Source organism: Tyto alba, unplaced genomic scaffold, assembly GCF_018691265.1.
Source record: "Tyto alba isolate M040663 unplaced genomic scaffold, T.alba_DEE_v4.0 Super-Scaffold_2, whole genome shotgun sequence".
NCBI lineage: Eukaryota > Metazoa > Chordata > Aves > Strigiformes > Tytonidae > Tyto > Tyto alba.
In genome coordinates, this window is record NW_024881282.1 from 1,277,981 (window position 1) to 1,298,590 (window position 20,610).

At 64.5% G+C, this 20,610-nt stretch overlaps 4 protein-coding genes across 4 annotated transcripts; 2 read left to right on the forward strand and 2 right to left on the reverse strand.

Annotated features, from left to right (window-relative positions):
* Positions 1-862: 862 nt before the first annotated feature.
* Positions 863-5,521, reverse strand: LAMTOR1 (late endosomal/lysosomal adaptor, MAPK and MTOR activator 1). The gene is made up of 5 exons (XM_033001286.2): positions 5,386-5,521; positions 3,642-3,787; positions 2,748-2,825; positions 2,150-2,276; positions 863-1,431 (listed from the first exon to the last, which is right to left on the reverse strand). The coding sequence occupies exons 1-5, from the start codon at positions 5,425-5,427 to the stop codon at positions 1,339-1,341; spliced, it is 486 nt and encodes a 161-aa protein (XP_032857177.1). The 5' UTR covers positions 5,428-5,521; the 3' UTR covers positions 863-1,338.
* A 7,242-nt stretch (positions 5,522-12,763) lies between these two features.
* TOMT (transmembrane O-methyltransferase) lies at positions 12,764-14,754 on the forward strand. The gene is made up of 3 exons (XM_042793345.1): positions 12,764-13,025; positions 14,005-14,201; positions 14,434-14,754. Exons 1-3 carry the CDS (start codon positions 12,764-12,766, stop codon positions 14,752-14,754), a joined length of 780 nt encoding a protein of 259 aa, XP_042649279.1.
* Positions 14,755-14,892: 138 nt separating this feature from the next.
* Positions 14,893-16,740, reverse strand: ANAPC15 (anaphase promoting complex subunit 15). Its single transcript, XM_042793346.1, has 4 exons — positions 16,519-16,740; positions 15,535-15,594; positions 15,307-15,444; positions 14,893-15,170 (listed from the first exon to the last, which is right to left on the reverse strand). The coding sequence occupies exons 1-4, from the start codon at positions 16,636-16,638 to the stop codon at positions 15,123-15,125; spliced, it is 366 nt and encodes a 121-aa protein (XP_042649280.1). The 5' UTR covers positions 16,639-16,740; the 3' UTR covers positions 14,893-15,122.
* A 146-nt stretch (positions 16,741-16,886) lies between these two features.
* LOC116960201 (folate receptor gamma-like) lies at positions 16,887-19,577 on the forward strand. The gene is made up of 5 exons (XM_042793344.1): positions 16,887-17,928; positions 18,010-18,154; positions 18,368-18,556; positions 18,630-18,765; positions 19,157-19,577. The coding sequence occupies exons 1-5, from the start codon at positions 17,882-17,884 to the stop codon at positions 19,429-19,431; spliced, it is 792 nt and encodes a 263-aa protein (XP_042649278.1). The 5' UTR covers positions 16,887-17,881; the 3' UTR covers positions 19,432-19,577.
* Positions 19,578-20,610: the final 1,033 nt, after the last annotated feature.

The following is a 20,610-nucleotide window of genomic DNA, read 5'->3' on the forward strand; positions in this document are numbered from 1 at the left end:
GGGCGCGTCACGTGGGGCGGAGCGGAAACTACAAGTCCCAGCGGCCCCTGCGGGCGGTTGGGGGGGGAAGGTCTCGCGAGAGCAGGTTGCTGGGGGCGACGGCGGCGCGTGGGGCCGGGAGTGGAACATCGGGAGACATTTGGGGTCACGGGGGGGTTGGGGGACCGCAGGCCTCAGACCCCCACTCGGGACAGGGGGTACATACAGACCCACGGACTGGGGGGGGGGCAGGGGACACGCGAAGCAGGGATCCCCACAGCAACGGGCAGGGGTCTTGCCCCGGGGGGGGGGGGGGGGCGGAACACGCCGACACGGAGAGGAGGGGCAGAAATCACCCTGTTCCCCCCCCACTTCATGGGTGGGCATGGATCCATGGAACCCCCCCACCCCTCCCTCAGCCCCTGCCCCACGGTGGGGGGGGGTGTGGGGGGGTGGACACTGCTCTGGGTGCATCCCCACACTGGCCCCCCCCACCCCTGAGCCCACAGAGGAGTGCTGGAGATACTGGTGCCATGGGGCGGGGGAAGGGGCACACTCACACCCCCACCCCCCACCAGAGTGCACGGGGGGACCCTCTACACCCCACTGAAACGGGGGGGGGGGGGGGGGCACAACCCAACCTTACAGCTCCCCTGCTCAGCCCCAAGAGCAGGGAGAAGCTGTGGGGCCACCTCTGACCACCCCCCCCCCCCCCCCCCCAGCACCTGTGCCAGAAGCAGAACCAGTAGGTACCATTAAGCAGCTGGGAGACTGGAGTGGGGCTCCACGGATCTCATGTGGGTGTGTGTGTCCCCACCCAACATCACAGACAAGGGCTGGGCTCCCCCCCCCAACAGCTGGCGCAGAACAGAGCAGCCGGGCACTGGATGAACATGGTTTTATCTACTGTGGCCAAAAATAATAATAATAAAAAAAAAAAAAAAAAGAAAATAAAGGTCCAAATATGTAAAAATGAGTGGGGAGGGTGTCGGAAGCCACCGGGTCCCGCTCAGGGCATCACACCCGTGGCAGCCCGACTGGCTCCAGCCCTCCCCACGCCGGCATTCCCTTTGTGGTCAGCCCTGTGCAAGGCAGCGGCCGGCAAAATGCAGCCCCACCCACCCACGCACCCACCCACCCACGAGGAGGAGAAAGGCCCCCACACAGCGCCGGCGGGGGCGAGGGGCTGGCGACGGGGGTGTCTTGGCGAGGAGTAGGAAAACCGGGGTGTCTGTACAAGTTCTGTCGTGGTGCCATGGGGAGGGAGGGGAGAGGAAATAAAGACCAAAAAAAAAAAAAAAACAACCAAACAAACCAAAAACCCCAAAAGTGTTGAAGCGGCGGAGCTGCGGGGAGGGCTCAGGGGATGCCAAACTGTACAACCAGTTCTTCTTTGGCGTCGACACGGATCTGTGAGAGGGCGCTGAAGGCGTAGGCAGCTATCCGCGACACCTGCAGGCACACGGAGAAAATTATCTCAAAAGAAACTTTCCCCCCTCAAAAAAAAAAAAAAAAAAAACAAACCACACCAGGGGTGGCCCCAGCCCATCTCGCACCCACCCCGAGCGCTCGGCATCACTGGGAAGCACCCACCCTCCCCCCTTGCTCACAGCACCCACCCCACGGGACGGGGCCCAACACTTGCAGCCCCCCAAGAGGCGCTGGGGCAGGATTGTGTGCCAGGGCGGTGGGAGCTCTCGCCCGGGGGATTTTTGGGGTGGGGGCAGGGAAAAGACACCCTACAAACGGGCTGAGAGCGATGCTGGGCCTTTTCTGTGCGAGGCGGCGACTCTCGGCACCGAGGAAGAGCGTTTTCTCAGCGGCTCCTTCCTCAAAGGGATGCCCCGCTGCCACGACGCGTGGTCTGAAGGGGCTGAAAGGAGCTGCCTGCACACAGCCACCGCGCTGAAAACCCATCCCCAGGCTTTTGCCTTCAGTGCTAACGAGTCTGTACAGGGGCAACCCGAAACTCAGGATTTTGGGCAGTGGCCACGTTGGCCACCGGCACTGTGACTCTCACAGGAGCGCTGGCACAGCCTGTGTTCCCCTGGCGAGGCTACACCCAGCTAAAAACCCCCAGGAGCGGCTGCTGGGGTGAGCCCCACGGGCATCTCTGTGGAGCACTGAGGGGGGGGGACACTCCAATCTGAAGACAACCCCCCCCCTTCACCTGCTGCAGGTCTGCGAAAGGGACGGGGTCGCTGGCGAGCACTTGGTGGGGTTGGGTGGTCAGCGACGGCAGCAGCGGGAGCTTCTTCCAGTGCGTCAGGTTGTTGCTCAGCATGGCCAGGCGCGTGCTGCAGGGTGAGGAAGGGGCGGAGGGACACACACACACACACACACATAAGGGTCAGCGCCAACGGGGACACCCAGGTGTGGCAAAAAGTGGGTGCTGAGCCTCCAGGCACCAGCAGCACCGAGGGGGAACAGGGCAGAGCCTCGCCGTGCCCGGCATCCACCCCTCACGGTTCCCCGCGAGGACCAGGGAGCTTCCAGCTCTCCCCACACAGACGCTTTTCAAGCAGGAGCGATCACTTCCAGCCACCTCCCCGTCTGACCCCAGTGCTTTCAGGGCAGGAACACAGGAGCTCTTTGTGCCCGGCGGTAGCGCCGGGAGGGCAGAGGAGAGGAGCGGGGCTCAGCACCACCTCCCCGGGTGCAGGGAGCCCAGCTCTGTGCCAGGTTTACCCTCCCAAGGATCACCCCACCCGGGGACGTGGGGTTTTTGAGGGGCTGCAAGTGCCCTGGGGGAGCGGGGCAGGTCCCACCTGTACTGCCTGGCTCTGTCCATGTACTCGTGCTGCTCCATGCCCTGGGAATCAGCTGCCGACACGTCGATGATGTTGCTGCAGAAACACAAGACAGCGGCAGGGGGGGTCCCTGCTGTGGGCTCGATGCACCCTAGGATTTTTTCAGCACCCCGAAACAGACAGCTCGGGGATGTTACAAGGCCGAACTCGCAGCAGGAGTGTGCCAGGAGGGAAGTGCTGAGGAGTTTTTGCCTGCAGCTGCCCCAGGGACAGAGGGAGGCAGAGAGGCTGCACGGGGAGCCGGGGGTGGCCCACACCCCAGCCACTCGGGGAAGGAGGCTCCGCCACGTCGCAAGGGCTGCGAGGATTAAGCGCCTGGCAAACATCCCAAGAGCCCCGGTACCGGGCCCTGAGCTCAGATTGGAGCTGGGCACTTGCCCAAGTCCGTGCCACAGCCCCAGCAGGGTGTCCCCTGCCTCCCCCCCACCAAGCAGAGCAGTGCTCAGGGCTGCTGTGACACACACCGGTTGTCACCAGCCCCTCCGTGCCAAGTGGGGAGCAGCAGAGTCCACGAGCAACCCAAATCCCACCCCACACTGCCTGTGCGCATATGGGGAGAGGGGAGGCAGCCTCCCCAGGGAGAATAGAGCACCCCAGCGCTGGTGCCCCCCAATCTGCACACCCCTCCCCCCCCAAGGACTCACTTGTCCCAGTTTGGAGCTGGGCTCCCCAGTGCTTGCCCCTACGGTCCCCTCCCACGCAGGGTCTCGCCTCTGCATCCCCACGGGGCTCAGAGCAGAGGGAGGGGGGGCTGTGGGAGGGACACGGTAGGGCACTGCCACATCTCCCCCCACCTCCAGCCCGGCAGACCCCCACCGAGGCCATCGCCACTCCCCCCCCCGCGGCGCTCACATGGCTGTTTTGGCGAGGATGGAGGACAGCATGGCCTGCTCGTCGGTGCGTGCCGACGGGAGGTTGTGGTAGCTCTGCTCCGCTCCGTTCAGCACCTTGTTGGGAGGGCTGGCTGCTGGCTCCAGCAGCCGCTTCGTCTCTTCTTCCTGAGGGAAAAAGGCGAGAGGAGGATCAGCTCTAGCTGCCTCACACCACGGGCCAGGGCGAGCCTCACCCTCTGCCTGCCAGGCTGCCAAGAGGGCTCCCTGCGCTTCCCAGGATAACGCCGGCACAACCCCAGCTCTGCCAAAGCTCTGGTCATACTCCCCTTCCCCAATTCCTTCCCTTTTTCCCAGCCAAACTCCCCACTGCCACAAAGGGAGCAAGCACAGCAGCAATCAGGCAGCGCCTTCGGAGCCCACAGCCACTCCCACCCACGAGCCCACGCAGATCCACGGAGGATCCCAATCTTCCCGCTCCACGTGCCAGCGCCGGACCTGCCCAAAGGTCTTCGCTAATGAGGACGCACCTGTTGCATCCCAAACCTGCCCGTGCTGACCCGGAGAGACCCCTGCCAGCCTTTCCTCACACCCACACCTGCACAAAACACGGCTCATGCGCGTTATTGTGTGGCCAGCACACGGTGACCCCCACTGGCCACAGCCCAGGAGCATGGGGGTGCCTGGAAAAGGCTGTCGGAGGGAGCAGATCCACGGGGTATATATTCCCCCCGCCCCGTTCCTCAGCTCTGGAGTTGCAGCTCAGCCCTTAATCCCTGGGGACGAGCATCCTGGCAGGGCACAGGCAAGGCCTGATTAAATTTCCACAGGGAAGGTGACAGCCCCGATTTTGCAGCGGGGACGGTCAGGCTGTCCCGGGAAGGAAAACTTGGCCCCGCTCCCGTCAGCGAGCCTGGAGCTCACGCTGCACCAGGATGGGGTCTACAAAGAGGAGGGGCGAGAGGGGGGACAGGGACCCAGGGTGACAAATGGGCCACCCCAAATTTGCCAGGCAAAGTGGCACAGCTCCCCTGGGGGGCGTGGACAGGCCGTTTCCCCTCCTGCTGTGTGTGTCCCCCCGCCAACCTCTGCCATGGTGGGGCAGTGTCCTGCAGAGAAAGGATGCCCCCCCACACCCAGGCCCCCTCCCAGACAGGACCCGGGACCCCCAACAAGCATCTGGATCCTCCAAACAGGCCCCGGACTCCCAATGGACATCGGGACCCCCCCCCAAAAACGAGCACCGGACACTCATCAACCGGCCCCAGGATCCCCAAACACGCCCCGGGACCCCCCAGACAGGCACCCGGACCCCCACCGAACAGGCCCGGGGGACCCCCTCAAACAGGCACCAGGGCACCAAGACAGGCCCCAGGACCCCTCCAACGGGCACCAGGGCCCCCACACAGGCCCCGGGACCCCCCCAAACACGCTCCGGGCACCCCTCCCCAGACAGGACCCAGGGCCGCCCAACAAGCAGCCGGACCCCCCGCAACGGCCACAAGAACACCCCAAACAGGCCCCGGACACCCATTGACTGGCATCGGGACCCCCCAAAACGGGCAACAGGGCCCCAAACAGGCCCCGGGACACCCCAACGGGCACCGGGAGTCCCAGACAGGCCCCGTATTCCCCCGACACGCACCAGGACCCCCACAACAGGCCCCGTACCTCCCCCCATACAGGCCCTGGACCCCCCCGACAGGCCCCGGGACCCCACCACCGGGTCCCGGTCCTCCCGCAAATAGGCCCCGGCCCCCCCGCACCTGGTCGGAGGCCTCGGCCTCGCTGCTGTAGCAGCAGCCCATGGCGGGGCGGGCCCGGGGCCGCGCGTGGGGCCGCGACGGTGTCCGGCAGGGGCCGCACCGCCCCGGTCACGTGAGAGCGGCGGGGGAGGAGCCGCGCCCCGCCCCCGTGACCGGCTGCCGCATCACGTGGGAGGAGATGGGCCAATGGGAAGGGGAAGAGGGGAAGGGGGTGACCGCTCGCTACCCGCCCCGCCGGAGGGCGCCGCCGTCACGTGACGGGAAGCCAATCAGCACGCGTGGGGCCGTCACGGGGAGGGGCGGGGCTCGCGCGTGGGCTGCGTCACGCGGCCGTGGGCGACGCGCGTGAGTGGTCACGTGAGCGCGTGCGCGAGACCCACGCAAAACAATCCCCGCCCGCCCCACGCGCGTGCGCGTCCCAGTGCTCCCAGTTCCCACCGTGTCCCCAATGCTCCCAGTGTCCCCCAGTACCCTCCATATCCCCAGTGCTCCCAATGCTCCCAGTGTCCCCAGTGCTCTCCCGCTCTCCAAGTGCGCCCAATGATCCCAGTGCTCCCAGTGCTCCCAGTGCTCCCAGTGCTCCCAGTGCGCCCAGTGTCCCCAGTGTCCCCAGTGCTCCCACTGCTCTCCCGCTCTCCAAGTGTGCCCAATGATCCCAGTACCCCCAGTGCTCCCAGTGCCACCCAGTACACCTGATGCTCCCAGTTCTCCCACTGCCCTCCCTATTCCCACTATCTCCAGTGCCCCCAGGTGCTCCCAGTATACCCCCAGTGCTCCCAGTACCCACCATGTCCCCAATGCTCCCAGTGTCCCCCAGTGCTCCAAGTGCACCCAGTGCTCCCAGTACCCACCAATACCCCAGGTGCACCCAGTGCTCCCAGTTCTCCTATCGCCCCCAGTACCCTCAGTGCTCCCAGTGCCCTTCATATCCCCAATATCCAGAGCACTCCCAGTGCTCCCAGTACTCCCAGTGTCCCCAGTGCTCCCAGTGCTCTCCCGCTCTCCAAGTGTGCCCAATGATCCCAGTACCCCCAGTGCTCCCAGTGGCACCCAGTACACCTGATGCTCCCAGTTCTCCCACTGCCCTCCCTATTCCCACTATCTCCAGTGCCCCCTGGTGCTCCCAGTACCCACCATGTCCCCACTGCTCCCAGTGTCCCCCAGTGCTCCAAGTGCACCCAATGCTCCTAGTACCCACCAATACCCCAGGTGCACCCAGTGCTCCCAGTTCTCCTATCGCCCCCAGTACCCTCAGTGCTCCCAGTGCCCTTCATATCCCCAATATCCAGAGCACTCCCAGTGAGCCCAGTGCTCCCAATGCTCCCAGTGCTCCCAGTGCTCCCAGTGCTCTCCCACTCTCCAAGTGCGCCCAATGATCCCAGTACCCCCAGTGCTCCCAGTGCCACCCAGTACACCTGATGCTCCCAGTTCTCCCACTGCCCTCCCTATTCCCACTATCTCCAGTGCCCCCAGGTGCTCCCAGTATACATACCCCCAGTGCTCCCAGTACCCACCATGTCCCCAATGCTCCCAGTGTCCCCCAGTGCTCCAAGTGCACCCAGTGCTCCCAGTACCCACCAATACCCCAGGTGCACCCAGTGCTTCCAGTTCTCCTATCGCCCCCAGTACCCTCAGTGCTCCCAGTGCCCTTCATATCCCCAATATCCAGAGCACTCCCAGTGCTCCCAGTGCTCCCAATGCTCCCAGTGTCCCCAGTGCTCTCCCGCTCTCCAAGTGCGCCCAATGATCCCAGTACCCCAGTGCCACCCAGTACACCTGATGCTCCCAGTTCTCCCACTGCCCTCCATATTCCCACTATCTCCAGTGCCCCCTGGTGCTCCCAGTACCCACCATGTCCCCAATGCTCCCAGTGTCCACCAGTGCTCCAAGTGCACCCAATGCTCCCAGTACCCACCAATACCCCAGGTGCACCCAGTGCTCCCAGTTCTCCTATCGCCCCCAGTACCCTCAGTGCTCCCAGTGCCCTTCATATCCCCAATATCCAGAGCACTCCCAGTGCTCCCAGTGCTCCCAATGCTCCCAGTGTCCCCAGTGCTCTCCCGCTCTCCAAGTGCGCCCAATGATCCCAGTACCCCAGTGCCACCCAGTACACCTGATGCTCCCAGTTCTCCCACTGCCCTCCCTATTCCCACTATCTCCAGTGCCCCCAGGTGCTCCCAGTATACATACCCCCAGTGCTCCCAGTACCCACCATGTCCCCAATGCTCCCAGTGTCCCCCAGTGCTCCAAGTGCACCCAGTGCTCCCAGTACCCACCAATACCCCAGGTGCACCCAGTGCTTCCAGTTCTCCTATCGCCCCCAGTACCCTCAGTGCTCCCAGTGCCCTTCATATCCCCAATATCCAGAGCACTCCCAGTGCTCCCAGTGCTCCCAATGCTCCCAGTGTCCCCAGTGCTCTCCCGCTCTCCAAGTGCGCCCAATGATCCCAGTACCCCAGTGCCACCCAGTACACCTGATGCTCCCAGTTCTCCCACTGCCCTCCATATTCCCACTATCTCCAGTGCCCCCTGGTGCTCCCAGTACCCACCATGTCCCCAATGCTCCCAGTGTCCACCAGTGCTCCAAGTGCACCCAATGCTCCCAGTACCCACCAATACCCCAGGTGCACCCAGTGCTCCCAGTTCTCCTATCGCCCCCAGTACCCTCAGTGCTCCCAGTGCCCTTCATATCCCCAATATCCAGAGCACTCCCAGTGCTCCCAGTGCTCCCAATGCTCCCAGTGTCCCCAGTGCTCTCCCGCTCTCCAAGTGCGCCCAATGATCCCAGTACCCCAGTGCCACCCAGTACACCTGATGCTCCCAGTTCTCCCACTGCCCTCCCTATTCCCACTATCTCCAGTGCCCCCAGGTGCTCCCAGTATACATACCCCCAGTGCTCCCAGTACCCACCATGTCCCCAATGCTCCCAGTGTCCCCCAGTGCTCCAAGTGCACCCAGTGCTCCCAGTACCCACCAATACCCCAGGTGCACCCAGTGCTTCCAGTTCTCCTATCGCCCCCAGTACCCTCAGTGCTCCCAGTGCCCTTCATATCCCCAATATCCAGAGCACTCCCAGTGCTCCCAGTGCTCCCAATGCTCCCAGTGTCCCCAGTGCTCTCCCGCTCTCCAAGTGCGCCCAATGATCCCAGTACCCCAGTGCCACCCAGTACACCTGATGCTCCCAGTTCTCCCACTGCCCTCCATATTCCCACTATCTCCAGTGCCCCCTGGTGCTCCCAGTACCCACCATGTCCCCAATGCTCCCAGTGTCCACCAGTGCTCCAAGTGCACCCAATGCTCCCAGTACCCACCAATACCCCAGGTGCACCCAGTGCTCCCAGTTCTCCTATCGCCCCCAGTACCCTCAGTGCTCCCAGTGCCCTTCATATCCCCAATATCCAGAGCACTCCCAGTGCTCCCAGTGCTCCCAATGCTCCCAGTGTCCCCAGTGCTCTCCCGCTCTCCAAGTGCGCCCAATGATCCCAGTACCCCAGTGCCACCCAGTACACCTGATGCTCCCAGTTCTCCCACTGCCCTCCCTATTCCCACTATCTCCAGTGCCCCCAGGTGCTCCCAGTATACATACCCCCAGTGCTCCCAGTACCCACCATGTCCCCAATGCTCCCAGTGTCCCCCAGTGCTCCAAGTGCACCCAGTGCTCCCAGTACCCACCAATACCCCAGGTGCACCCAGTGCTTCCAGTTCTCCTATCGCCCCCAGTACCCTCAGTGCTCCCAGTGCCCTTCATATCCCCAATATCCAGAGCACTCCCAGTGCTCCCAGTGCTCCCAATGCTCCCAGTGTCCCCAGTGCTCTCCCGCTCTCCAAGTGCGCCCAATGATCCCAGTACCCCAGTGCCACCCAGTACACCTGATGCTCCCAGTTCTCCCACTGCCCTCCATATTCCCACTATCTCCAGTGCCCCCTGGTGCTCCCAGTACCCACCATGTCCCCAATGCTCCCAGTGTCCACCAGTGCTCCAAGTGCACCCAATGCTCCCAGTACCCACCAATACCCCAGGTGCACCCAGTGCTCCCAGTTCTCCTATCGCCCCCAGTACCCTCAGTGCTCCCAGTGCCCTTCATATCCCCAATATCCAGAGCACTCCCAGTGCTCCCAGTGCTCCCAATGCTCCCAGTGTCCCCAGTGCTCTCCCGCTCTCCAAGTGCGCCCAATGATCCCAGTACCCCAGTGCCACCCAGTACACCTGATGCTCCCAGTTCTCCCACTGCCCTCCCTATTCCCACTATCTCCAGTGCCCCCAGGTGCTCCCAGTATACATACCCCCAGTGCTCCCAGTACCCACCATGTCCCCAATGCTCCCAGTGTCCCCCAGTGCTCCAAGTGCACCCAGTGCTCCCAGTACCCACCAATACCCCAGGTGCACCCAGTGCTTCCAGTTCTCCTATCGCCCCAGTACCCTCAGTGCTCCCAGTGCCCTTCATATCCCCAATATCCAGAGCACTCCCAGTGCTCCCAGTGCTCCCAATGCTCCCAGTGTCCCCAGTGCTCTCCCGCTCTCCAAGTGCGCCCAATGATCCCAGTACCCCAGTGCCACCCAGTACACCTGATGCTCCCAGTTCTCCCACTGCCCTCCATATTCCCACTATCTCCAGTGCCCCCTGGTGCTCCCAGTACCCACCATGTCCCCAATGCTCCCAGTGTCCACCAGTGCTCCAAGTGCACCCAATGCTCCCAGTACCCACCAATACCCCAGGTGCACCCAGTGCTCCCAGTTCTCCTATCGCCCCCAGTACCCTCAGTGCTCCCAGTGCCCTTCATATCCCCAATATCCAGAGCACTCCCAGTGCTCCCAGTGCTCCCAATGCTCCCAGTGTCCCCAGTGCTCTCCCGCTCTCCAAGTGCGCCCAATGATCCCAGTACCCCAGTGCCACCCAGTACACCTGATGCTCCCAGTTCTCCCACTGCCCTCCATATTCCCACTATCTCCAGTGCCCCCTGGTGCTCCCAGTACCCACCATGTCCCCAATGCTCCCAGTGTCCGCCAGTGCTCCAAGTGCACCCAATGCTCCCAGTACCCACTGATACCCCAGGTGCACCCAGTGCTCCCAGTTCTCCTATCGCCCCCAGTACCCTCAGTGCTCCCAGTGCCCTTCATATCCCCAATATCCAGAGCACTCCCAGTGCTCCCAGTACTCCCAATGCTCCCAGTGCTCCCAGTGCTCCCAGTGCTCTCCCGCTCTCCAAGTGCGCCCAATGATCCCAGTACCCCCAGTGCCCCCAGTGGCACCCAGTACACCTGATGCTCCCAGTTCTCCCACTGCCCTCCCTATTCCCACTATCTCCAGTGCCCCCAGGTGCTCCCAGTATACCCCCAGTGCTCCCAGTACCCACCATGTCCCCACTGCTCCCAGTGTCCCCCAGTGCTCCAAGTGCACCCAGTGCTCCCAGTACCCACCAATACCCCAGGTGCACCCAGTGCTTCCAGTTCTCCTATCGCCCCCAGTACCCTCAGTGCTCCCAGTGCCCTTCATATCCCCAATATCCAGAGCACTCCCAGTGCTCCCAGTACTCCCAATGCTCCCAGTGCTCCCAGTGCTCTCCCGCTCTCCAAGTGTGCCCAATGATCCCAGTACCCCCAGTGCCCCCAGTGGCACCCAGTACACCTGATGCTCCCAGTTCTCCCACTGCCCTCCATATTCCCACTATCTCCAGTGCCCCCAGGTGCTCCCAGTATACCCCCAGTGCTCCCAGTACCCACCATGTCCCCAATGCTCCCAGTGTCCCCCAGTGCTCCAAGTGCACCCAATGCTCCCAGTACCCACCAATACCCCAGGTGCACCCAGTGCTCCCAGTTCTCCTATCGCCCTCAGTACCCTCAGTGCTCCCAGTGCCCTTCATATCCCCAATATCCAGAGCACTCCCAGTGAGCCCAGTGCTCCCAATGCTCCCAGTGTCCCCAGTCCACCCAGCATTCCCAGTGCTCTCCTGTGCTCCAAGTGTGCCCAATGATCCCAGTACCCCCAGTGCTCCCAGTGCCACCCAGTACACCTGATGCTCCCAGTTCTCCCACTGCCCTCCCTATTCCCACTATCTCCAGTGCCCCCTGGTGCTCCCAGTATACCCCCAGTGCTCCCAGTACCCACCATGTCCCCACTGCTCCCAGTGTCCCCCAGTGCTCCAAGTGCACCCAATGCTCCTAGTACCCACCAATACCCCAGGTGCACCCAGTGCTCCCAGTTCTCCTATCGCCCCCAGTACCCTCAGTGCTCCCAGTGCCCTTCATATCCCCAATATCCAGAGCACTCCCAGTGAGCCCAGTGCTCCCAATGCTCCCAGTGTCCCCAGTCCGCCCAGTATTCCCAGTGCTCTCCTGTGCTCCAAGTGTGCCCAATGATCCCAGTACCCCCAGTGCTCCCAGTTCTCCTAGTGTCCCTAGCACTCCCAGTGCCCCCAGTTCTCCTATTGCCCCCAGTACCCTCAGTGCTACCAGTTCTTCCAGTGTCCCCCATAACCTCAATATCCCCAGTGCCCTCAAGTGCTCCCAGTACCCCCAGTACCCCAGGCAACTCAGGCTGAGCTGGGTCACAGGTGGGGCCGCACTGGGGGCACTGGGACGATGTGGGGTGTGGAGCGGGTACACTGGGGGGTGGGGCGGCCCGATCCAGCCCCCAGCCCCCAGTCTGGCATCCACCAACCTGGACCCACTGGATGCTCCCCCAGTCCCAGTGACAGGACCCCAGCCCCAGTATGGAAACCCCAGTCCCAGTATTGAGACCCCAGGTACAGGGACAGGACCCCAGCCCCAGTTTCAGACCTCAGCCCCAGTATCAGGCCCCCGGTCCCAGTTCCAGGTGCCAGCTCCAGTACCAGGCCCCTGTATCAGGACCCCAGTCCCAGAATCAGGCCCTAGCCCCAGTAAAAAAGACCCCAGTCCCAGTTTCAGGTCCCAGCCCCAGTATCAAGACCCCAGTCCCAGTTTCAGGTCCCAGCCCCAGTATCAAGACCCCAGTCCCAGTTTCAGGCCCCAGCCCCAGTATCAGCCCCCAGCCCCCCCAGCCCGTCCCCGTCCCCCGTAAACTGAGCCGGTTGCGTCTCAGGTGACACCATCAATAATTGAGGGGGTCGGGGTGGGGGGGGTGGCTGCTGCCTGCCTGCAGCGCAGGGACAGGTACATGCCACCCCCACCACCCTGTCCCCTCCCTGCCGGGGACCCCCTGCAGCTCAGGGGGTGGGTTTTGGGGTGCAGCGCCCCCTCAGCGCACTGTGGGGCTGGGAACTCCCCGAGGTGTCAAGGGTGCTGAGCACTGCCAGCTCGTGGCACGTGTGGGAGCGGTGAGGACCCCCCCCCCAGCATCGCCTGTGGGGGTTGTTTTTTTTTTTTTTTTCCCCACAGCCTCACCCCCTTTCCCCCACCATGGTGTCGCCGGCGATCGCCCTGGCCTTCCTCCCCTTCCTCGTCACCCTCCTCATCCGGTACCGGCACTACTTGGTGCTGCTGTACCGGGCGGTGCTGGTGGGCTGGCTGCGGGACCGCCTCACCGGCGTGCCGCGGGAGCAACGCGCCTTCCAGTACGTGCTGGCCCACGCCATCCCCGGCGACCCCCGCCACATCCTCCAGACCTTCGACCGCTGGTGCTACGGCTGCGAGCACCTCAGCAGCGTCGGACCCGTCAAAGGTGAGCGAGGGGAGGGGGTGGGGGGGTCCCGGCACCACCGGTGCAGCTGTAGCACTGCTGGTATGGCCGTGGCATTGCGAGCGTGGCCGTGGAATCATTGGCACGCCCTTGGCATCATCAGCACTGCCACAGCACCCCCGGCACAGCCGTGGCACTGTTGGCATGGCCATGGCATTGTTAGAGTGGCCGCAGCATCGCTGGCACAGCCACGGCACCCCTGGCACAGCTGTGGCATTGTTAGTGTGGCCGTAGCACTATTTGCGTGGGTGTGGGATCATCGGCCATGCCCACGGCACCATTGGCACAGCTGTGGTATTGTTAGCATGGCTGTGGCATCGCTTGCACAGCCACAGCACCGTTGGCATGGCCATGGCATTGTTACCGTGGCATCGTTGGCACAGCCATGGCATCGTTCGCATGGCCACAACACCCCTGGCACAGCCATGGCACATCTGTGGCATGGTTAGCGTGGCCATGGCACTGCTGGTGTGCCTGTGGTACTGTTAGCATGGCCATGGTACCATTGGCATGGCTACGGCACTGCTGGCACAGCCGTGGCACCATCGCCACAGCCACAGCACCCCCGGCACGGCCACGGCACCATCTCCAGGGCTGTGGCATCCAGGTGGCTGTCTCACCCTTGCCGTGGCCACAGCCCCACTGGCACAGCCCTGGCACTGGCGGTGTAGCCACAGCATTATTGCCACAGCCATAGCACGGTCAGTGTGGCCATGGCACAACTGATATGGCTGTGGCATGGCCGTTGAGGCTCTGCCCTCCCAGTGGCACTGGGAAGGGCTGGTTGTGGCCACAGGGAGGTTTGCCACTGCCCTTCCCCTCCCTCCCGCCCCTCTCCGTGCTGGGGACCCCCTTGGCACCATCCCTGCTGCCCAAGGAGGGGGGGAATTTTTTGGGGGGGGCGGGGTGTGTGGCACAGGGAGGTGTGGATGCAGCCCCTGAGGACCGTGGGCCGTGGCAGGGCGGATCGTGGAGCGGCTGGTGGCGGAGCGGGCGCCGCGGCGGGTGCTGGAACTGGGCACCTACTGCGGGTACGGCACGGTGCTGCTGGCGCAGGGGCTGGCCCCAGGCGCCCGCCTCTACACCGTGGAACCCAACCCCAGCCACGCTGCTGTGGCAGAGAAAGTCATTCGCCTGGCCGGCTTCGACGAGCAAATGGTGAGTGCCACGGGGCGGGGGGAAAGAGAAGAGGAATTGGGGGGTGGGGGGGACGGACACCCCAATCCTGTGCCGGGGATACCTGCGAAAAACTGGCTCCTTTCCCCGGTGGGTCCTGCCACGCTGCTTGGACCCCTGGAGCACCGTGGTTGGGTGTGGGCTGTGTGTGTCCCCCCGCCTTCTCTGCTCTGGGGGTGCAGAGGGGCTGAGGTGGGGGGGGGGGCTGGTGCAGGTGGAGCTGATCGTGGGCCCCTCGGAGGAGGTGATCCCCCGCCTGCAAGCGCAGCACGGTTTGCTGAAAGCCGACTTCGTCTTTATGGATCACTGGAAACGCTGTTACCTCCGGGACCTGCAGCTACTGGAGACCCACCAGCTGCTGGCCCAAGGGGCCACCATCCTGGCCGACAACGTCCTCTTCCCCGGGGCCCCCCACTTCTTGCAGTATGCCAAAACCTGCGGCAAATACCGCTGCAAGGTGCACCGCGCCAGCCTGGAGTATTTCCGTGCCATCCCCGATGGCATCGCCGAGCTCCGCTATGTTGGGAACTGCTGAGGCAGCACTGGGAGGGGAGTGGGGAGCACTGGGATTCCGCCCCCCCCACCCCATAAAGGGCACTGGTGTGGACGGTGGTGGCTGCCGGGGTGGGTGGCGTCGTGCCAGTGCGCCTGGCATGCTGGATTTAAGGCGGGGTTTTGCTTGGAAATGGAGTTTATTAGGGAAAAATAAGAAAGAAAACTATACAATGACTCGCCGCCTCACTGCGTGCTTCCCCAGTGGCCGCAGGGTCTCTGCGGCCCCCCCCCGGGGGGGTTCACCCTGCAGCCCCCCTAAAGGGCTGCAGCCATGGGAGCTTCACCAAACTACCCCCTCCCCGGAGCTGGGGGTGGGGTGTGAGGGCAAGGGGTCTCCCCACACCTCCATCAGATCATCCACTGGTCCTGATCCTGCTCTGCCCCCTCCATGTCCACCTGGGAAGTGGAAAGGTTTGAGGAACGCCCCCAAAGCAAAGGCCAGCCCCCTTGCCCTCACCCCAAAAACAGGGAGAGATGGAGAGGGACAGGGCTGAGGGGGTGGAGAAAACGACACCCCCCCCTCATTATTTACCTCGTTGATCTCCCCGTCATCGGGAGACTCGTTATAATCGTTCATCTCATCCATATCCTGCATGTCCTCGTCGTCCTCTGAGTCCTCTTCGCTGTCTTCATCATCCTCGTCGTCCTCTTCCTCCTCCTCGTCGTAATGCTATGGGTACAACAGCTCCAGCCCCCCCACCCTTACCCCCCCACCTTACACAGGGGTGGGGGACCCCCCACCCAACCCCCCCACACCCACCTCGGACGCCGGTTTTCCAATGGGCACCAGGTTGTTGTCCTTCTCGGCTATGCTCTGGAGCTGAGGAGTGGCAGGTGGGTGAGCACCCCAACACCTCCCAGAGTCCCCCCAGGGAGAGGCAGGGGGAGTCCCAAGGAGTCAGCACCCACCCGTGAGGAGCACCAGCAGAGCCCAAACACAGAAAGTTTTAATTTTTTAAATAAAAAATGACCCCAAAGCTGAGGTATCTGCTTGAGAACAGCTGCTACGGATAATTACAGCGCAATTAAAACCCTTCACCCAGGGGGACTCACAACTCCTTCCAGGTACTGGGCTTTTAATTACTGATTGAAATGATTTTTTACTTAATTATAATAATGTAATTGCTGAGATTTTTTTTTTTTTTTTTCCCCTAAACTTTATCCAAAGAGATGCTTTTCCCCCCAGCCATACTCAGGGGCTGCAGCACTGAGCAGCACGCCCGATACCTGTGGGTCACCGGGATCACTAATCACCGCTGAGATGGTTAATTAACTAACCAGGAGGTACCGAGGGAGCCTGGGGCCAGCCCCAGCCCCCTAACGAACCCCCCCAGACAGCAGGGAGGGCAAGGCCATGCAACCCCCCCCACAAAAAAAGGCCAAAACGGTGAAACCGCTGAGGAAGCAGCACACAGAACCAGCCTGGGAACTCCCCAGCCCTCCCAAACCAGCTGGGGGGCTGCAGCGACCCCCACCCCCATTCCCCCCTCACCCATACCCGCCTCAGCCCCCCAGCGCCCCCCCTCATCCCCAGCAGCCCCCCCCCCAGCTCCATCCCCGGCTCCCCAGCTCCCTGCCTCAGCCCCTCCAGCACCTCCCCAATGCCCCCCCTCATCCCCCCCCCCCAGCAAACCACACTCCCCCATGCCCCCCATCTCCCTCAGCACTCCTTCAACGCCCCCCTCATCCCCCCCAACCCCTCCCCTATGTCGTCCTAATTCCCCCCGCAGCCCCCGGTGCCCACCCAGGCCTGGTGCTGCTGCTCCTGCTGCTGCAGCTCGGTCTCGTCCACACAAGGCCGGTCGAGGTTGAACCAGAGGGACTCGGTGACGCGCGGGAGCAGGGAGGGGAACAGCGTCGACATAGTGGTGGAGGAAAAGGGGGGGGTTGGGGGAGGGGGGGGAAGGGGGGCGGGCACCGGGAGCAGAACCGGCCGTTACCGGCCCCCACCCGGAAGTACAACGCGGCCCGTGCCCCGCCGGAAGCAGTTCTTTTGCGTCTGGCACGGCGCATGCGCGGAGGGGGTGGGCGAGGCCACGCCCACGAGGGGGGGAGGCAGCGGGGGCGGGGTCAGCGCGGCGAGGCGAAGCCTGATTGACAGCTGGGGGGCGGAGTCTGCCGCCCCCCTCCACGGAGCGCGTCCGGCTGCGGTGGGGGGGGCTGACCCCAATGGGGTGGGCGTGACCCCCATAGGGGGGTGTCTGTGACCCCAATGGGGGGGGGAGGGTGACTCCAATGAGGTATCTGTGACCCCAGTGGGGGGGTATCTGTGACCACCTCTGGAATATCTGTCCCCCCCGAGGGCTTCTGTGACCCACGGGGAGGGGTATCTGTGACCCCAGTGAGGGGGCACGTGATCCCGATTGAGCATCTGTGACCCCAATGGGGCATCTGTGTGTCCCCCCGGGGCATCTGTGAGCCCCAAGGTGGGGGGGTGACCCCAATAGGGGGGTATCTGTGACCCCCCCCGGGACATCTGTAACCCCCAAGGTGGGGGGTTGACCCCAATGGGGAATCTGTGACCTATGATGGGGTGTATCTGTGAACCCCCCGGGGTATCTGTCCCTCTGGGGCCTTCTGTGACCCATGGGGGGGGTATCTGTGACTCGTGGTGGGTACGTAAATCCCGTGGGGTATCTATGACCCCAATGGAGGGGTACCTGTGTGTCCCCCCCCGGGGGCATCTCTTACCCACTGGGGTTTCCCCCCCCCCAGGGCCCTTCATGGACACCCTGCAGCATTGGGAGGGGTTGGATCCTGCCCCTCACGCTGATGTCAGGGTGTGGGGTCCCCCCCCCCACTCCCCCCCCTGCCACGGGAGGGAAAGAAAAAACATCCACGAGTGGATTTTGGCAGGCGCTGGTCCCATCACGGCGCCGGGAAGCCGGATCCTGGCTCCACGCAGGGCTGCGGGGGGGGGGGGGGGATGGGTTGGGTTTGGTGGGGGGGTGTGGGGGTGTGTCGGGGGGGGGGTGTGGGTGTGTGTGTGTGAACCCCATCCCCTCTGTGCCCCGTGGGTGCTGCCCGACCCGCCGTGCCCCGCGCCGGGCGGCATCCCGTGATCGGCGATCGGCGGCCAAGGGTTGTGCCGCACCGCGACCTTTGAGATGAGCCGCGCTCGCCCCGCGGCACCCGGCACCTGGCACCCCCCGAGGTAAGCACCCTGACAACCCCACCCCCCCCCCGCCTTAAATACCATGGAGCCTCAGCACTGGCCCCCCCCCCACCTCGACAGAGCCATGGTGGCCACATGGGCGCTGCTGGTAGCCCTGGCCTGGCCGACGGCCACCGCGCCGGCACAGAACTCGCTGCTCAACATCTGCATGGACGCCAAGCACCACAAAACGGAGCCCGGCCCTGAGGGGCAGCTCTACGGGCAGGTAGGGTCCTCACCCCCCCCAAACCCCACCCCACCCCGGGGCACCCACCGGCACCCCCCACCCTTGGGGTCACCGGGATGGAGGGTGGAAAAAGAAGGGGGGGGGGGGGGGGGGGGGCGGTCCATCACCCAGTGGGGCCACCCCACCCGTGGGTGCCGGTGATTTCGCTGGCACGCCTCCCCGCGCCGCTGAGCCCCGGTTGCCCCGGCGCAGTGTGCCCTCTGGAAGGAGAACGCCTGCTGCACCGCCAACACCAGTATGGAAGCCCACCAGGACCAGTCCTACCTGTACGGCTTCAACTGGGACCACTGCGGGGCCATGCCGGAGAAGTGCAAGCGTCACTTCATCCAGGACACGTGTCTCTACGAGTGCTCCCCCAACCTGGGGCCCTGGATTGACCAGGTGGGTGCAGGACCCCCCCCCCCAGGTCTCCCCCCCCCCCCCCTCACTGGGATGAACTGGGGTGGTGCCGCAGGCAGACACCAGCTGGCGTAAGGAGCGGATCCTGAACGTGCCGCTGTGCCGGGAGGACTGCGAGCAGTGGTGGGAGGATTGCCAGGACGCCGTCACCTGCAAGGTCAACTGGCACAAGGGCTGGAACTGGACCACAGGTTAGTGTGTGTGGGGGGGTATTGGGGGAACTCCCCCTCCCCAAAATATGTCTGGACCTCCCCCCACACACACAGGTCCCCAGTTGCCCTGCATCTTGCCGCAGGGGAGTCGGCCACATCATTCCCCATCCTCGGTGGCTGCGAGTGGGTCTGGGGGTGTGGGGACGGGTCTCCCCAATTGGGGTGCTGGCAGCGTGGGGTGGTGCTGGCATTGGGGGGGGGGTGTGTGTGTGCTGGCAGCTGGTGGTTGGGGGTCCCATGGGTCAAACGCACCTCAGTAAAGGCAGCAGGACCCCTCAGGACACCGATACCACGCGCAGGTCGCAACAGGGGGATGGCCCCCCTCCATCCCAAAGACCCCCCCCACCTCATACACACCCCCCCCCCCCAGGCACCAACCAGTGTCCCCAGGGCGCCCTGTGCCAGAAGTTCAAGTTCGTTTTCCCCACGCCGGCTGCCCTCTGCGAGCAGATCTGGTCCCACTCCTACCGCTACACCCCGCACCACCGCGGCAGCGGCCGCTGCATCCAGATGTGGTTCGACCCCGCGCAGGGGAACCCCAACATCGCCGTGGCGCGCTACTACGCCCACGCCGCCGGCCCCCCCGGCCCCCCACTCCCCGTCCTGCTGGCCCTGCTGCCCCCCACCCTCCTGGCCCTGCTCTGAGCAGGGGAGCTGCAGAGGGGATGGGCAAAGTGGGGAGAAAAAAGGGGGGGGATCCGGGCTCTGCCCCATGGGACACCCCCAAACTGCACCATCCGCTCCGTGCCCCCCCCTCAGTATGTGGCTGGTGAATAAATGCTCCTGCCCTGCTCGGTGTTGGGGTGCTGCGGGAGGTGGAAGGGGGGGGCGCGGCGGGATGGGAGGGGGGAACCTGGTCCTGCTCCTCTTTGCGGGGGGGAGGGGCGCAAAGCGGGGACCTCACCCCCCATTTCTCTGTGTCGACCCGCCAGGCAGCGTGGCATCGCCTGCCCCCCCCCCCCAACAGGTGCGCCCTGCAAAGTGGGGGGCATGGGGGTCCCCGCCACTGCGATATGAGAGGGGGGTGTCACGGGACCCCCTGAGGAGTCTCAGCTCTCAGAGCCCGGGGGCGGGGTGGGGGGGGTCACCGGCACCCCGGAATGTGCAGGGTGGGACTGGGGAAACGATAGGGGGGGGACGACCCCGGGGACCCGCCCCGAGGGGGGGGACACGGCTGCCGCGGGGGTCCTACCAGCCTCCAGCCCTCCCCCTGCCCCGTGTCCCACCTCGGGGGGGGCTCGCCCACGTGCCCCGGCCGCCCCCGTTTTTGAGCCCCGGGCCTGGCCCCCCTTGCAGCGCGCCCCCCCCCCCACCCCGCCCGGTGCCCGCCGGTCCCGGTGCCCGCTCTCCGATCCCCCGCCCGCCTTTCCCAGTTTCCCCCCGGTGCTCCCTGCCCCTCGATGCCCCGACTCCCAGTGCTGCCCGTCCCCCCGGTGCTCCCTGTCCCCACGGTGCCCGTCCCCCCCGGTGCTCCCAGTCCCCCCAGTGTCTCTCCCCCCAACGCCCCCCTCCCAGCGCTCCCAGACCCCCCAGTGCTCCCAGACCCCCCAGTGCTCCCAGTCCCCCTGGTGCTCCCTGCCCCCCCGATGTCCCACCCCCCTAGTGCTCCCAGACCCCCCAGTGCTCCCAGTCCCCCTGGTGCTCCCTGCCCCCCCGATGTCCCACCCCCCTAGTGCTCCCAGTCCCCCCGGTGCTCCCAGTCCCCCCAGTGTCCCTCCCCCCAACGCCCCCCTCCCAGTGCTCCCAGACCCCCCAGTGCTCCCAGTCCCCCTGGTGCTCCCTGCCCCCCCGATGTCCCACCCCCCTAGTGCTCCCAGTCCCCCC

Bases quoted from the DNA above. Each gene is read 5' to 3' on its own strand.
- LOC116960201 (XM_042793344.1), top strand. From the start codon at position 17,882: ATGAGCCGCGCTCGCCCCGCGGCACCCGGCACCTGGCACCCCCCGAG. The intron at 17,929-18,009 runs GTAAGCACCCTG...CCACCTCGACAG, and splicing joins GGCACCTGGCACCCCCCGAG to AGCCATGGTGGCCACATGGG. The intron at 18,557-18,629 runs GTGGGTGCAGGA...GTGGTGCCGCAG, and splicing joins TGGGGCCCTGGATTGACCAG to GCAGACACCAGCTGGCGTAA.
- LAMTOR1 (XM_033001286.2), bottom strand. From the start codon at position 5,427: ATGGGCTGCTGCTACAGCAGCGAGGCCGAGGCCTCCGACCAG. The intron at 3,788-5,385 runs GTGCGGGGGGGC...TTTTTCCCTCAG, and splicing joins AGGCCGAGGCCTCCGACCAG to GAAGAAGAGACGAAGCGGCT. The intron at 1,432-2,149 runs GTGAAGGGGGGG...GTGTGCCTGCAG, and splicing joins CTTTCGCAGACCTGCAGCAG to GTGTCGCGGATAGCTGCCTA.
- ANAPC15 (XM_042793346.1), bottom strand. From the start codon at position 16,638: ATGTCGACGCTGTTCCCCTCCCTGCTCCCGCGCGTCACCGAGTCCCTC. The intron at 15,595-16,518 runs GTGGGCACCGGG...GCCACTCCTCAG, and splicing joins AGCAGCAGCACCAGGCCTGG to CTCCAGAGCATAGCCGAGAA. The intron at 15,445-15,534 runs GTGGGTGTGGGG...TTGTACCCATAG, and splicing joins TTGGAAAACCGGCGTCCGAG to CATTACGACGAGGAGGAGGA.
- TOMT (XM_042793345.1), top strand. From the start codon at position 12,764: ATGGTGTCGCCGGCGATCGCCCTGGCCTTCCTCCCCTTCCTCGTCACC. The intron at 13,026-14,004 runs GTGAGCGAGGGG...GGGCCGTGGCAG, and splicing joins CAGCGTCGGACCCGTCAAAG to GGCGGATCGTGGAGCGGCTG. The intron at 14,202-14,433 runs GTGAGTGCCACG...GGGCTGGTGCAG, and splicing joins CCGGCTTCGACGAGCAAATG to GTGGAGCTGATCGTGGGCCC.